The sequence below is a fragment of the Bombina bombina genome, chromosome 1 (assembly GCF_027579735.1).
Source record: "Bombina bombina isolate aBomBom1 chromosome 1, aBomBom1.pri, whole genome shotgun sequence".
In the NCBI taxonomy this organism is placed as follows: Eukaryota; Metazoa; Chordata; class Amphibia; order Anura; family Bombinatoridae; genus Bombina; species Bombina bombina.
Genome location: NC_069499.1, coordinates 418,346,272 through 418,363,743, shown reverse-complemented (window position 1 = coordinate 418,363,743; position 17,472 = coordinate 418,346,272). Strand labels below are relative to the sequence as shown.

General features: G+C 41.1%; 1 protein-coding gene across 2 annotated transcripts in view; it reads left to right on the top strand.

Annotated features, from left to right (window-relative positions):
* The window catches only part of LY75 (lymphocyte antigen 75), a 1,208,875-nt gene that overhangs the window by 722,287 nt on the left and 469,116 nt on the right, over nucleotides 1–17,472 (top strand). For both annotated transcript variants that reach the window (XM_053698349.1, XM_053698347.1), the window contains 2 exons: nucleotides 11,861–12,003; nucleotides 14,395–14,476. In XM_053698349.1, the coding sequence (XP_053554324.1) occupies nucleotides 11,861–12,003; nucleotides 14,395–14,476 (225 nt within the window). The remainder of the gene's footprint in view (nucleotides 1–11,860; nucleotides 12,004–14,394; nucleotides 14,477–17,472) is intronic.

Genomic DNA, 17,472 nt, shown 5'->3' with positions numbered 1-17,472 from the left:
AACAGTCTTATCCTGAGGTAGGGCATGACCTTTACTTCCAGTAATGTCAGAAATGATTTCCTTCAATTCAGGCCCAAATAGGGTCTTACCTTTAAAAGGAATAGCTAAAAGCTTAGATTTTGATGACACATCAGCAGACCAAGATTTCAGCCATAACGCTCTACACGCCAAAATGGCAAAACCTGCATTTCTCTTGTAAGATGTATCGAGTCCACGGATTCATCCATACTTATGGGATATTCTCCTTCCCAACAGGAAGTGGCAGAGAGAACCCACAGCAGAGCTGTCCATATAGCTCATCCCTTAGCTCCACCCCCCAGTCATTCTCTCTGCCTGCTTAACTGCTAGGAAGGGCAAAGGGAGTGTGGTGACAAAAATGTTAGTTTTTATTTTCTCAAGCAAAAGTTTGTTATTTTAAATGGTACCGGTGTGTACTATTTATTCTCTGGCAGAAAAGGGATGAAGATTTCTGTAAGGAGGATGATGATCTTAGCATTTTGTAACTAAGATCCACTGCTGTTCTCACAAGGGCTGAAGAGTACAAGAAAACTTCAGTTGGGGGAACAGTTTGCAGGCTAAACTGCATTAAGGTATGTTCAGTCTATTTTTTTCTAGACAGACTGTGTTATTTCTAGAAAAAGCTGGCAATATCCCCATGAGGGAAATGTAAGCTGTATTCAGTAAAAGAGGAATCCAAGCTTGCATAAAGGGCTCATAGTTACTGGTGACACTAATAGGAAAAAACGTTTTGGTTTAATTACAAATAAAACGTTTTTTGAGGGACTTTAAGCGGTCTTTGTGGCTTGTTTAAGGGTTATTAACCCACATGGCTAGTTTAAGAAACACTCTGTGGTGTTTTTTAGGCCCCATAACTTCGAGTGAGGTGGGAGGGGCCTATTTTCAGTTGCACGGTTTATTTACCTCAGAAGCATCCAGCTACTTCTCCAGAGATTCCTGCTGTATTTGAGGGCTGTAAAGAGGTTTTTTCCCCCACAAATCGTTCCTAAAGGGCAGGTAGGCGCCACAGCAGAGCTGTGGCAAGGTGCTGAACGTTATTTTACCGGTTTTGAAGTTTTTTCAATCCGGTTTTTACATTAAGGGGTTAATTGTTTATTTGCATAGTGGTGCAAAGTTACTAAGGCTTTATGATGCTACTGTAAAAATTTTGTTTTGTTTACTGCTTTTTTACACTGTTTTGCAGAGTTTGTGCAGCTTTTTTTCTCTTAAAGGCACAGTACTGTTTTTGTTTAAAGTGTTATTTTCTTTGATTAAAGTGTTTTCCAAGCTTGTTTGTTTCATTACTGGCCTGTTTAACATGTCTGACACCAAGGAAAATCCTTGTTCTATGTGTTTAGAAGCCATTGTGGAACCCCCTCTTAGAATGTGTCCCACTTGCACTAATATGTCTATAAATTATAAAGAGCATATTTAAGCACTTAAAAATATTGCAATAGATGATTCTCAGTTAGAAATGAGGGTTTAGCATCTAGCTCTCCCCAAGTGTCACAACAATTAATGCCCGCACAAGTGACGCCAAATACCTCTAATGCGTCAAATTCATTTACTTTACAAGACATGGCCATAGTTATGAATAAAACCCTCACAGAGGTTTTCTCTAAACTGCCTGGTTTACAAGGAAAGCGTGACAGCTCTGGGTTAAGAACAAATGCTGAGCCGTCTGACGCTTTAGTAGCCGTATCCGATATACCCTCACAATGTTCTGAAGTAGGGGTAACGGATTTGTTATCTGAGGGAGAGATTTCTGATTCAGGAAAGACGCTCCCTCAGACAGATTCTGATATGACGGCCTTTAAATTTAAGCTTGAACACCTCCGCTTATTGCTCAAGGAGGTATTAGCTACTCTAGACGATTGTGACCCTATAGTGGTCCCAGAGAAATTGTGTAAAATGGACAGATACTTAGAGGTTCCTATTTAAACTGATGTTTTTCCAGTCCCTAAGAGGATTGTGACTATTGTTACTAAGGAGTGGGATAGACCAGGTATTCCGTTCGCTCCCCCTCCTGTTTTTAATAAAATGTTTCCCATATCTGACACCATACAGGACTTGTGGCAGAGTGTTCCTAAGGTGGAGGGAGCTATTTCTCTTGTAAGGTGTATCCAGTCCACGGATCATCCATTACTTGTGGGATATTCTCATTCCCAACAGGAAGTTGCAAGAGGACACCCACAGCAGAGCTGTTATATAGCTCCTCCCCTAACTGCCATACCCAGTCATTCTCTTGCAACTCTCAACAAGCATGGAGGTAGTAAGAGAGAGTGGTGAAAAATAGCTAGTTTTTTTCTTCAATCAAAAGTTTGTTATTTTTAAATGGTACCGGAGTTGTACTATTTTATCCCAGGCAGTAAATAGAAGAAGAATCTGCCTGAGTTTTCTATGATCTTAGCAGGTTGTAACTAAGATCCATTGCTGTTCTCACATATGTCTGAGGAGAGAGGTAACTTCAGCGGGAGAATGGCGTGCAGGTTACTCTGCTATGAGGTATGTGCAGTTACAATTTTTTCTAGAAATGGAAAAGCTAGAAAATGCTGCTGATACCGGATTAATGTAAGTTAAGCCTGAATACAGTGATTTAATAGCGACTGGTATCATGCTTACTCTCAGGGGTAATACCCTTATAATATTGCAATATAAAACGTTTGCTGGCATGTTTAATCGTTTTTTTATATATGCTTTGGTGATAAAACTTTATTGGGGCCTAGTTTTTTCCACATGGCTGGCTTAAATTTTGCCTAGAAACAGTTTCCTGAGGCTTTCCACTGTTAGCAGGCTGTGGCAGTTTGTTGTGACTGTTTAAAAAACGTCTATATCATTTTTTTGATCCGTTTTTTTAATTAAGGGGTTAATCATCCATTTGCAAGTGGGTGCAATGCTCTGTTAACTTATTACATACACTGTAAAAATTTCATTGATTTACTGCCTTTTTTCACTGTTTTTCAAATTTTGACAAAATTTGTTTCTCTTAAAGGCACAGTACCGTTTTTTATATTTGCTTGTTAACTTGATTTAAAGTGTTTTCCAAGCTTGCTAGTCTCATTGCTAGTCTGTACAAACATGTCTGACATAGAGGAAACTCCTTGTTCATTATGTTTAAAAGCCATGGTGGAACCCCCTCTTAGAATGTGTACCAAATGTACTGATTTCACTTTAAGCAATAAAGATCATATTCTGTCTTTAAAAAAATTATCACCAGAGGAATCTGACGAGGGGGAAGTTATGCCGACTAACTTTCCCCACGTGTCAGATCCTTTGACTCCCGCTCAAGGGACTCACGCTCAAATGGCGCCAAGTACATCTAGGGCGCCCATAGCGATTACTTTACAAGACATGGCGGCAGTCATGGATAATACACTGTCAACGGTATTAGCCAGACTACCTGAATTTAGAGGTAAGCGAGATAGCTCTGGGGTTAGACGAAATACAGAGCATACTGACGCTTTAAGAACCATGTCTGATACTGCCTCACAATATGCAGAAGCTGAGGAAGGAGAACTTCAGTCTGTGGGTAATGTTTCTGACTCAGGGAAGATGATGCAACCTGATTCTGATATTTCTACATTTAAATTTAAGCTTGAACACCTCCATGTGTTGCTCAGGGAGGTTTTAGCTGCTCTGAATGACTGTGATACAATTGCAGTGCCAGAGAAATTGTGTAGACTGGATAAATACTATGCACTGCCGGTGTGTACTGATGTTTTTCCAATACCTAAAAGGTTTACAGAAATTATTAATAAGAAATGGGATAGACCAGGTGTGCCGTTCTCTCCCCCTCCTATTTTTTTGAAAAATGTTTCCAATAGACGCCACCACATGGGACTTATGGCAGACAGTCCCTAAGGTGGAGGGAGCAGTTTCTACTCTAGCAAAGCGTACTACTATCCCTGTCGAGGACAGTTGTGCTTTTTTAGATCCAATGGATAAAAAATTAGAAGGTTACCTTAAGAAAATGTTTATTCAACAAGGTTTGTCACTGCATTGCTCCTGTCACTACTGCTGCGGCGTTCTGGTTTGAGTCTCTGGAAGAGGCTTTACCGGTAGCGACTCCATTGGATGACATACTTGGCAAGCTTAGAGCACTTAAGCTAGCCAATTCTTTTGTTTCTGATGCCATTGTTCATTTGACTAAACTAACGGCTAAGAATTCTGGTTTTGCTATACAGACGCGCAGGGCGCTATGGCTTAAATCATTGTCAGCTGACGTGACTTCAAAATCTAAGCTGCTTAACATTCCCTTCAAGGGGCAGACCCTATTCGGGCCTGGTTTGAAGGAGATTATTGCTGATATCACTGGAGGAAAAGGTCATGCCCTTCCTCAGGACAGGTCCAAATCAAGGGCCAAACAGTCTCATTTTCGTGCCTTTCGAAACTTCAAGGCAGGTGCGGCATCAACTTCCTCTAATGCAAAACAAGAGGGAACTTTTGCTCAGTCCAAGACGGTCTGGAGACCAAACCAGTCCTGGAACAAAGGTAAGCAGGCCAAAAAGCCTGCTGCTGCCTCTAAGACAGCATGAAGGAACAGCCCCCTATCCGGTAACGGATCTAGTAGGGGGCAGACTTTCGCTCTTCGCCCAGGCGTGGGCAAGAGATGTCCAGGATCCCTGGGTGTTGGAAATTATATCCCAGGGATATCTTCTGGATTTCAAAGCTTCCCCCCCAAAAGGGACATTTCACCTTTCACAATTATCTGCAAACCAGATAAAGAGAGAGAGGCATTCTTACACTGTGTACGAGACCTCCTAGTTATGGGAGTGATCCATCCAGTTCCAAAGGAGGAACAGGGACAGGGTTTTTACTCAAATCTGTTTGTGGTTCCCAAAAAAGAGGGAACCTTCAGACCAATTTTGGATCTAAAGATCTTAAACAAATTCCTCAGAGTTCCATCATTCAAGATGGAAACTATTCGTAGCATCCTACCTATGATCCAGGAGGGTCAATATATGACTACAGTGGATTTAAAGGATGCTTATCTTCACATTCCGATACACAAAGACCATCATCGGTTTCTCAGGTTTGCCTTTCTAGACAGGCATTACCAGTTTGTAGCTCTTCCCTTTGGATTAGCTACAGCCCCAAGAATCTTTACGAAGGTTCTAGGGTCGCTTCTGGCGGTCCTAAGGCCGCGGGACATAGCAGTGGCCCCTTATTTAGACGACATCCTGATACAGGCGTCAAACTTCCAAATTGCCAAGTCTCATACGGACGTAGTACTGGCATTTCTGAGGTCACATGTGTGGAAAGTGAACGAGGAAAAGAGTTCTCTATCCCCACTAACAAGAGTTTCCTTCCTAGGGACTCTGATAGATTCTGTAGAAATGAAAATTTACCTGACGGTGTCCAGGTTATCAAAGCTTCTAAATTCCTGCCGTGTCCTTCATTCCATTCCGCGCCCTTCGGTGGCTCAGTGCATAGAAGTAATCGGCTTAATGCTAGCGGCAATGGACATAGTGCCGTTTGCACGCTTACATCTCAGACCGCTGCAACTATGCATGCTCAGTCAGTGGAACGGGCATTACACAGATTTGTCCCTTCTACTAAATCTGGATCAAGAGACCAGGGATTCTCTTCTCTGGTGGCTATCTCGGGTCCATCTGTCCAAAGGTATGACCTTTCGCAGGCCAGATTGGACAATTGTAACAACAGATGCCAGCCTTTTAGGTTGGGGTGCAGTCTGGAACTTCCTGAAAGCCCAGGGATCGTGGACTCAGGAGGAGACACTCCTTCCAATAAATATTCTGGAACTGAGAGCGATATTCAATGCTCTTCAGGCTTGGCCTCAGTTAGCAACTCTGAGGTACATCAGATTTCAGTCGGACAACATCACGACTGTGGCTTACATCAACCATCAAGGGGGAACAAGAAGTTCCCTAGCGATGTTAGAAGTTTCAAAAATAATTCGCTGGGCAGAGATTCACTCTTGCCACCTATCAGCTATCCATATCCCAGGTGTAGAGAACTGGGAGGCGGATTTTCTAAGTCGTCAGACTTTTCATCCGGGGGAGTAGGAACTCCATCCGGAGGTGTTTGCACAATTGATTCATCGTTGGGGCAAACCAGAACTGGATCTCATGGCGTCTCGCCAGAACGCCAAGCTTCCTTGTTATGGATCCAGGTCCAGGGATCCCAAGGCGACGCTGATAGATGCTCTAGCAGCGCCCTGGTTTTTCAACCTGGCTTATGTGTTTCCACCGTTTCCTCTGCTCCCTCGACTGATTGCCAAGATCAAGCAGGAGAGAGCATCTGTGATTTTGATAGCGCCTGCGTGGCCACGCAGGACCTGGTATGCAGACCTAGTGGACATGTCATCCTTTCCACCATGGACTCTGCCTCTGAGACAGGACCTTCTAATTCAGGGTCCTTTCAACCATCCAAATCTAATTTCTCTGAGACTGACTGCCTGGAGATTGAACGCTTGATTTTATCAAAGCGTGGCTTCTCCGAGTCAGTCATTAATACCTTAATACAGGCACGAAAGCCTGTCACCAGGAAAATTTACCATAAGATATGGCGGAAATATCTTTATTGGTGTGAATCCAAGGGTTACTCATGGAGTAAGGTCAGGATTCCCAGGATATTATCCTTTCTCCAAGAAGGTTTGGAAAAAGGATTGTCAGCTAGTTCTTTAAAGGGACAGATTTCTGCTCTGTCTATTCTTTTGCACAAGCGTCTGGCAGATGTTCCAAACGTTCAGGCATTTTGTCAGGCTTTAGTTAGAATCAAGCCTGTTTTCAAACCTGTTGCTCCGCCATGGAGCTTAAATTTGGTTCTTAAGGTTCTTCAAGGAGTTCCGTTTGAACCTCTTCATTCCATAGATATCAAACTTTTCTCTTGGAAAGTTCTTTTTTTGGTAGCTATTTCCTCGGCTCGTAGAGTCTCCGAGTTATCTGCCTTACATTGTGACTCTCCTTATCTGATTTTCCATATGGATAAGGTAGTTCTGCGTACCAAACCTGGGTTTTTACCTAAGGTGGTATCTAACAAGAATATCAATCAAGAGATTGTTGTTCCATCCTTGTGTCCTATTCCTTCTTCAAAGAAGGAACGTCTGTTACACAATTTGGACGTGGTTCGAGCTTTAAAGTTTTACTTACAAGCTACTAAAGATTTTCGTCAAACATCTGCTTTGTTGTCTACTGTGGACAGAGGAGAGGTCAAAAGGCTTCGGCAACCTCTCTTTCTTTTTGGCTAAGAAGCATAATCCGCTTAGCCTATGAGACTGCTGGACAGCAGCCTCCTGAAAGGATTACAGCTCATTCTACTAGAGCTGTGGCTTCCACTTGGGCCTTTAAAAATGAGGCTTTTTTTTTAACAGATTTGCAAGGCGGCGACTTGGTCTTCGCTTCATACTTTTTCAAAATTCTACAAATTTGATACTTTTGCTTCTTCGGAGGCTATTTTTGGGAGAAAGGTTTTACAGGCAGTGGTACCTTCCGTTTAAGTACCTGCCTTGTCCCTCCCTTCATCCGTGTACTTTAGCTTTGGTATTGGTATCCCACAAGTAATGGATGATCCGTGGACTGGATACACCTTACAAGAGAAAACACAATTTATGCTTACCTAATAAATTTGTTTCTCTTGTGGTGTATCCAGTCCACGGCCCGCCCTGTCATTTTAAGGCAGGTAATTTTTAAATTTAAACTACAGTCACCACTGCACCCTATGGTTTCTTTTTTCTCTGCTTGTTTTCGGTCGAATGACTGGATATGGCAGTTAGGGGAGGAGCTATATAACAGCTCTGCTGTGGGTGTCCTCTTGCAACTTCCTGTTGGGAATGAGAATATCCCACAAGTAATGGATGATCCGTGGACTGGATACACCACAAGAGAAACAAATTTATCAGGTAAGCATAAATTGTGTTTTCTACTCTTGCTAAGCGTACAACTATACCTATCGAAGACAGTTGTGCTTTCAAAGATCCTATGGATAAAAAATTAGAGGGTCTCCTAAAGAAAATTTTTGTTCATCAAGGTTTTATTCTCCAACCTATTGCATGCATTGTTCCTGTAACTACTGCAGCTGCTTTCTGGTTTGAGGCTCTAGAAGAGGCTCTCCAGGTGGAGACTCCATTAGAGGATATTATGGATAGATTTAAGGCACTTAAATGATTACTTTCTGTTATAATTTTTAAGCTAAACAACTAACATATTAAAGTTAATAAACATTAATTAAAACCTACTGACCTATATTTTCTCCAAAACAAAGTTTCATAACGTTCTAAAAGTCATATGTTTTATTCGCCAATGATGTCACGTTATCCTGCCCACTATTTTCAGCACTGCATGTTCAAAATACTTAAACCAATAACTTTGTGTTTAAAGCGCCATTTTGAAACCTAGGTATTGTAAACGGATTGGTACAGAGCAAAGGATACCCACGGAGTGGGTTTGGAAAACAATTAAATTTGCAGACAAGATTTCTGATATACAGTAGAGATATGTTAATGAAATGCTATTGATAAAAAGCGTATTTGGGGTAGTTAGTTAGTAACAGGCATAGAAAATATTTACATACAGTGGCCCTTTAAGTTGGCTAATTCTTTCATTACAGATGCCGCTTTCCAAATGGCTAAATTAGCGGCAAAGAATTCAGGTTTTGCCATTTTAGCACGCAGGGCGTTATGGCTTAAGTCCTGGTCTGCTGATGTGTCATCAAAATCTAAGTTGTTGAACATCTCTTTCAAAGGAAAGACCCTATTCGGGCCTACACTGAAAGAAATTATTTCAGACATCACTGGAGAGAAAGGCCATGCCCTCCCTCAGGACCTAATCCTTCATCAAAGAAGGATCGTCTGTTGCACAATCTTGATGTGGTTCGTGCTTTAAAGTTCTACTTACAAGCAACTAAAGATTTCCGTCAAACATCTTCATTGTTTGTTGTTTATTCTGGTAAACGGAGAAGTCAAAAGGCTAGGGCTACCTCTCTTTCCTTTTGGCTGAAAAGCTGCATCCGTTTGGTTTATGAGACTGCTGGCCAGCAGCCTCCAGAAAGAATTACTGCTCATTCTACTAGAGCAGTGGCTTCCACATGGGCTTTTAAAAATGAGGCTTCTGTTGAACAGATTTGTAAGGCGGCGACTTGGTCTTCGCTTCATACTTTTTCCAAATTTTCCAAATTTGATACTTTTGCTTCTTCGGAGGCTATTTTTGGGAGAAAGGTTCTACAAGCAGTGGTGACTTCCGTTTAAGGTACCTGTCTTGTCCCTCCCTTCATCCGTGTCCTAAAGCTTTGGTATTGGTATCCCATAAGTATGGATGAATCCGTGGACTTGATACATCTTACAAGAGAAAACAGAATTTATGCTTACCTGATAAATTTCTTTCTCTTGTGATGTATCGAGTCCACGGCCCGCCCTGTCTATTTAAGACAGGTAGTATATTTTTATTTAAAAAACTTCAGTCACCACTGCACCCTATAGTTTCTCCTTTTTCTTCCTAGCCTTCGGTCGAATGACTGGAGGGTGGAGCTAAGGGAGGAGCTATATGGACAGCTCTGCTGTGGGTGCTCTCTCTGCCACTTCCTGTTGGGAAGGAGAATATCCCATAAGTATGGATGAATCCGTGGACTCACATCACAAGAGAAAGAAATTTATCAGGTAAGCATAAATTCTGTTTTTTCGCCGCTAATTTAGCTATTTGAAAAGCGGCATCAGTAATAAAAGAATTAGCCAGCTTGAGAGCCTTAATTCTATCCAAAATATCATCTAATGGGGTCTCAACCTTAAGAGACTCCTCTAAAGCCTCGAACCAAAAAGCTGCTCCAGTAGTAACTGGAACAATGCAAGCTATAGGTTGAAGAAGAAAACCCTGATGAATAAACAATTTCTTTAGAAGACCCTCTAATTTTTTATCCATAGGATCTTTGAAAGCACAACTGTCCTCAATAGGTATAGTTGTACGCTTAGCTAGGGTAGAAATAGCTCCCTCCACCTTAGGGACTGTTTGCCAAGAATCCGAATGGTGTCAGATATGGGAAACATTTTCTTAAAATTAGGAGGGAGAGAGAACGAAATGCCTGGTCTATCCCATTCCTTAGTAACAATGTCCGAAATTCTTTTAGGGACTGGAAAAACATCAGTGTAAGTAGGTACCTCTAAATAGTTATCCATCTTACACAATTTCTCTGGTGGTATCAAAATAGGGTCACAATCATCCAGAGTCGCTAAAACCTCCAGGAGTAACAGGCAGAGGTGTTCAAGATTACATTTAAAGGACATCACGTCCGAATCTGTCTGAGGTAACACATTTCCAGAATCTGAAAGCTCTCCCTCAGACAGCAATTCCCCGACCCCCAAATCAGAACACTGTGAGGGTACATCGGAAATGGCCAATAAAGCATCAGAGGTCTCAGTATTTACCTTAATACCTGACCTACTGTGCTTACCCTGTAAACCTGGCAGTTTAGATAATACCTCTGTAAGGGTAATAGACATAACTGCAGCCATATCTTGCAGAGTAAAAGAATTAGACGCACTAGAAGTACTTGGCGTCGCTTGAGTGGGTGTTAAAGGTTGTGACACTTGGGGAGAATTGGATGGCATAACCTGATTTTCTTCAGACTGAGAATCATCCTTAGACATACTTTTATCACCTAAAATATGTTCTTTGCAGTGTAAGGCCCTTTAAGTACAAGAGGGACACAATGTAAGTGGGGGTTCCATAATGGCTTCTAAACACATAGAGCATTGACTTTCCTCAATGTCAGACATGTTGAACAGGCTAGTAATAACCACAAAAAGCAGTGAAAACACTTTATTTATTGAAAAAAACACCAATGTTGAATAACGGTACTGCGCCTTTAAGAAGTAAAAAAGCGCACAATTTTTCCAAATCTGCTTCAGAATGCTATTAAGCTTATACATTTAGCATATATCCTTCTTATTTTGTAGCCTAATATTGCACCACAAGTAAGGGACAAATTAACCCTCTATGAGAAAAAACGTTATACCTAAAACGTTATGAAAACAACTTAAAGAACCCCCTGCACCTCGCCACAGCTCTGCTGTGGCGCCTACCTGCCCTCAGGGGTCTGACAAAGGTCTCACTATGACTCCGGTAACCTATCATATGCGATGTACTCTCAGCCTAAAAAACCGCAAGGAAGCGGTATAGAAACTAGCCATTTGGATTTAAGCATCCGAAGTGTACAATAAAGCCATGTGAACCCCAAGCACAATGCCCAACACCAGTGATTATTAACCGTTTGAGCAAAGAAAAACGTTATGCTGCCCCAGTGTCTAACCATGCTGCCTCATTTTCTAGCTGCATTTAGCCCATAAAAATGCATACACAGTTCTCCAGTAATACCCCTTCTTATGTCTATAGGTTTACTGCTTACCCCTTCCCTCTTGGGAACTATGTCAGCCTGTTCTGAAATATCACAGTCTCTTCAGAAATAAATGACTGAACATACCTCAATGCTTGTAGCATGAAAACGTTCCCCACACTGAAGCTTCTGTAATACTCCTCAGCCGTTCTGTGGGAACTCATATGGACCTTAGTGACATCTGCTAAGATCATCAACCTCCAGGCAGAAATCTTCTTCCATATGCTGCCTGAGGAAAAATAGTACTCACCGGTACCATTTAAAATAAAAAAAGTCTTGATTGAAGAAAATAAAAACTATCATTTTAACACCTCTTTCACTTTACCTCTTCCTATTACTAGTATAGGCAAAGAGAATGACTGGGGGTGGAGAGAAGGGAGGAGTTATATATACAGCTCTGCTGTGGTGCTCTTTGCCACTTCCTGTTAGCAGGAGGATAATATCCCACAAGTAAGGATGAATCCGTAGACTCGTCGTATCTAGTAGAAGAAAATTCATGTTGTTTACGTTTGTCTTCTAGCTGTTTCACTATGAGAGAATTTTAAACAAAAGGACCTGGGAAGAAGCCGAAGGTTTTTGTGAAGAGTTTGGTGGACATCTGACAAGTTTTGCCCATTTAGATGATTTGAAAGTGTTTTATGAATTCTTGCGATTATTGTTCAGGTAACTAATTCCATTATGTTCTCCTTTTTTTTTTTTAGTGGGTCATTAACATCTACATCAAGAAGCAGTAGAAAGATTCTTGTTATTTCAGGAATTACTGGATAACTGTAGGCAGAATGAAGGTTAATGCTAGCCTCACAATATGGACATCCATATGATCAGACCCCTGACCTTTGCACCTACTTGGCCAGCTCAGTGCACAGCTCAGACCCCTGGCACTACAGCTTTTTTGCTTGCCTTGTGTGAGGGCAACAGCACTTGATCAGATTCTGCACATGACCTTGCGGGGGAAGAAGAGCAGCTGGTCACCTGACATTGAAATTGCTGCTTTCATATTTCCCCTGAAAAGGATGTGCTGTGAGTCAAGCAACTGCATGTTTGGGAGGGGTTTGTTAGCGAACACCAGTGTTTTGTATGACATCTACAGTTAGGTACTATTTTTTAAAGTTACCATCCATGTCCTGCACACTCGGCAATGGATAAAAAAGTATTTTTAATTAAACAATTGTTTTTTTCTGTGTGTGTGTGTATGTATATATATATATATATATATGTGTGTGTGTGTGTATGTATATGTATATATAATATATATATATTTATATATATATATATATACACACACAGTATCTCACAAAAGTCAGTACACCCCTCAAATTTTTGCAAATTTGTTATTATATCTCTTTATGTGACAACACTGAAGAAATGACACTTTGCTACAATGTAAATTAGTGAGTGTACAGCATGTATAACATTGTAAATTTGCTGCCCCCCTCAAAATAATTAAACACACAGCCATTAATGTCTAAACCATTGGCAACAAAAGTGAGTACACCTCTAAGTGGAAATGTCCAAATTAGGCCAATTAACCATTTTCCCTCCCCAGTGTCATGTGACTCGTTAGTGTTACAAGATCTCAGGTGTGAATGGGGAGCAGGTGTGTTAAATTTGGTGTTATCACTCTCTCATACTGGTCAAGGGAAGTTTAACATGGCACCTCATGGCAAAGAACTCTCTGAGTATCTGAAAAAAAGAATTGTTGGTCTACATAAAGATGGCCTAGGCTATAAGAAGATTTCCAAGAAACCTGAAACTGAGCTACAGCATGGTGGGACCATACAGCGGTTTCACAGGACAGGTTCCACTAAGAACAGGCCTCACCATGGTCGACCAAAGAAATTGAGTGCACTTGCTCAGTGTCATATCTAGAGGTTGTCTTTGGAAAATAGACCTATGAGTGCTGCCTGACAGGGTCAGCCTGTCAGTGCTCAGACCATACGCCGCACACTGCATCAAATTGGGTGCATGGCTATCGTCCCAGAAGGAAGCCTTGTCTAAAGATGATGCACAAAAAAGCCTGCAAACAGTTTGCTGAAGACAAGCAAACTAAGGACATGGATTACTGGAACCATGTCCTGTGGTCCGATGAGACCAAGATAAACTTATTTGGTTCAGATGGTATCAAGCGTGTGTGGCGGCAACCAGGTGAGGAGTACAAAGACAAGTGTGTCTTGCTTACAGTCAAGCATGGTGGTGGGAGTGTCATGGTCTGGGCCTGCATGAGTGCTGCCGGCACTGGGGCGCTACAGTTCATTGAGGGAACCATGAATGTCAACATGTACTGTGACATACTGAAGCAGAGCATGATCCCCTCCCTTCGGAGACTGGGCCGCAGGGCAGTATTCCAACATAACGACCCCAAACACACCTCCAAGATGATCACTGCCTTGCTAAAGAAGCTGAGGGTAAAGATGGTGGACTGGCCAAGCATGTCTCCAGACCTAAACCCTATTGAGCATATTTGGGACATCCTCAAACGGAAGTTGGGGGAGCGCAAGGTCTCTAACAACCACCAGCTCCGTGATTTTGTCATGGAGGAGTGGAACAAGGACTCCATTGGCAACCTGTGAAGCTCTGGTGAACTCCATGCCCAAGAGGGTTAAGGCAGTGCTGGAAAATAATAGTGGCCACACAAAATAGTGACATTTTGGGCCCAATTTGGACATTTCCACTTTTGTTGCCAACGGTCTAGATATTAATGGCTGTGTGTTGAGTTATTTTGAGGGGAACAGCAAATGTACACTGTTATACAGGCTGTACACTCACTACTTTACATTGTAGCAAAGTTTCATTTCTTCAGTGTTGTCACTTGAAAAGATATAATAACATTTTCAAAAATGTGAGGCGTGCACTCAATTTTGTGAGATAGTGTGTGTGTGTGTGTGTATATATATATATATATATATACACACACACAGTGTATATATATATATATATATATATATATATATATATAGAGAGAGAGAGAGAGAGAGAAAATATTTTAATAATTGAATGCAATCATAGTTTCTAATTATACTCTAATTTTTTTATTTTTTTTATTCTTCACACTAGTGATGCACGATGGGTCTGGGTTGGTTTGAACAAAAGAAATTTGGCTCAAGAAGGAAGTTGGCAGTGGAGTGATAACCGGCCTGTAAGTCACAGTACCATGTAAAAATACTTGCATTTGCTAAAGACTCTTCATGCTAACTGAGTTCAAAGTGTTTTACGAAGTATCACATTTTTTTATTAAAGGGACATAAACACATTTCCTTCCCAAGGCAGGGAGAGTCCACAACTTCATTCATAGCTATTGGGAATATCAACACCTGACCACCAGGAGGAGGCAAAGACACCCCAGCCAAAGGCTATAAATACCCCTCCCACTTCCCCATCTCCCTAGTCATTCTTTGCCTATCTTCACTAGAGGAGAATGGCAGAGAAGGTGTTAGAAGATAGAAGATCTTTAATGGGTATGTTCCCTGCAAGAGAGGACTGGGGTATTGGAGTAGCCATGTAAATCTCTCAGTGAGAGTAGTGGTGAAGGTTAGATCTATTATGCATCATGGATCGTTCTCTGTTAGCATGTCGATAGTTAACTAACTACCCCTAGGAAATAAGTGTAGACGAATTACACTGGTTTTCCTTTGTCTCACTCAGGTCACTGTCAGAGGGGATGCCTGTCACACCTTGAGCAGCTGTGTGTGTGCTCCACAGCATGATTCCTAGGGGTAAGTCCCTTTATTTCTCCAACATTGGTGTGTCCGGTCCACGGCATCATCCTTACTTGTGGGATATTCTCTTCCCCAACAGGAAATGGCAAAGAGTCCCAGCAAAGCTGGTCACATGATCCCTCCTAGGCTCCGCCCACCCCAGTCATTCTCTTTGCCGTTGCACAGGCAACATCTCCACGGAGATGGTTAAGAGTTTTTTGGTGTTTAAATGTAGTTTTATTCTTCTATCAAGTGTTTGTTATTTTAAAATAGTGCTGGTATGTACTATTTACTCTGAAACAGAAAAGGATGAAGATTTCTGTTTGTAAGAGGAAGATGATTTTAGCAGACAGTAACTAAAATCGATTGCTGTTTCCACACAGGACTGTTGAGATGAAGTAACTTCAGTTGGGGGAAACAGTTAGCAGACTTTTCTGCTTAAGGTATGACTAGCCATATTTCTAACAAGACCATGTAATGCTGGAAGGCTGTCATTTCCCCTCATGGGGACCGGTAAGCCATTTTCTTAGTTAAACATAAAAGAATAAAGGGCTTCAAAAAGGGCTTAAAAACTGGTAGACATTTTTCTGGGCTAAAACGATTGCTTTACTAGGCATATTATGCAGATTCTAACTAATAATTGGTATTATAATCTTGGGGAACGTTTAGAAAAACGGCAGGCACTGTGTTGGACACCTTTTTCAGATGGGGGCCTTTCTAGTTATAGACAGAGCCTCATTTTCGCGCCATTAATGTGCAGTTGTTTTTGGAGAGCAAGGCATGCAGATGCATGTGTCAGGAGCTAAGAATCACTGAAAAAGCTTATAGAAGGCGTCATTTGGTATCGTATTCCCCTCTGGGCTTGGTTGGGTCTCAGCAAAGCATATAGCTGGGACTGTATAGGGGTTAAATGTAAAAACGGCTCCGGTTCCGTTAATTTAAGGGTTAAAGCTCTGAAATTTGGTGTGCAATACTTTTAATGCTTTAAGACACTGTGGTGAAATTTTGGTGAATTTTGAACAATTCCTTCATACTTTTTCACATATTCAGTAATAAAGTGTTTTCAGTTTGAAATTTAAAGTGACAGTAACGGTTTTATTTCTCCTGTTAAGTGTGGTCAGTCCACGGGTCATCATTACTTCTGGGATATTATCTCCTCCCCTACAGGAAGTGCAAGAGTATTCACCCAGCAGAGCTGCTATATAGCTCCTCCCCTCTACGTCACCTCCAGTCATTCTCTTGCACCCAACGAATAGATAGGATGTGTGAGAGGACTGTGGTGATTTAATTAGTTTATTACCTTCAATCAAAAGTTTGTTATTTTATAATAGCACCGGAGTGTGTTATTCATTCTCTGGTAGAATTTGAAGAAGAATCTACCTGAGTTTTTTCTATGATTTTAGCCGGAGTAGTTAAGATCATATTGCTGTTTCTCGGCCATCTGAGGAGAGGTAAACTTCAGATCAGGGGACAGCGGGCAGATTAATCTGCAAAAAGGTATGTAGCAGCTTATTATTTTCTGACATGGAATTGATGAGAAAATCCTGCCATACCGTTATAATGTAAACTCAGCCTTAAATGCAGTAGATGTAGCTGGTATCAGGCTGTCATGTATGTATATTTTACACTTCAGTATTCTGGGGAATGGTACTTCACTGGATTTATACTGTATGCATAGACTTAACCTAATTTGCAGGGACTTGCAATAGGTTTTAAATAACAATTCATTTATTGAGGTTAAACGTTTTTTTGCTGGCATGTAAAAACGTTTATTTCTCTGAGGTACTGGGTGAAAAAATGTTTTGGGCACTATTTTTTCCACTTGGCAATAGTTTTGTTTAAATTAAAGCAGTTTACTGATCTCTCTCACTGTTATGTGTGAGGGGGAGGGGCCATTTTTGGCGCTTTTACTACGCATCAAAAAACTCAGTCAGAGGTTCATTTTCTTCCTGCATGATCCGGTTCATCTCTACAGAACTCAGGGATCTCCAAAGCCTTTTTTGAGGGAGGTAATCATTCACAGCAGAGCTGTGAAGATTGTAGTTGACTGTGATAAAAAACGTTTATTTGTGTATTTTTTCTGCTGCCAGGGTTAGTTATCCTTTGCTAATGGGAACAATCCTTTACTAAAATTGTATATTTCTTACAAAGATTTGATGCTATAACTTAATTATTTTCAACTGTCATAATTTTTTCTGTGCTTCTTATAGGCACAGTTCGTTTTCATATTATTGTAAATTACTTGAAAAGCATTTCCAAGTTGCTAGTTTATTGCTAGTGTGTTAAACATGTCTGATTCAGAGGAAGATACATGTGCTATATGTGCTAATGCCAAAGTGGAGCCCAATAGAAATTTATGTACTAATTGTATTGATGTTACTTTAAATAAAAGTCAATCTGTACAAACTGAACATATTTCACCTAACAACGAGGGGAG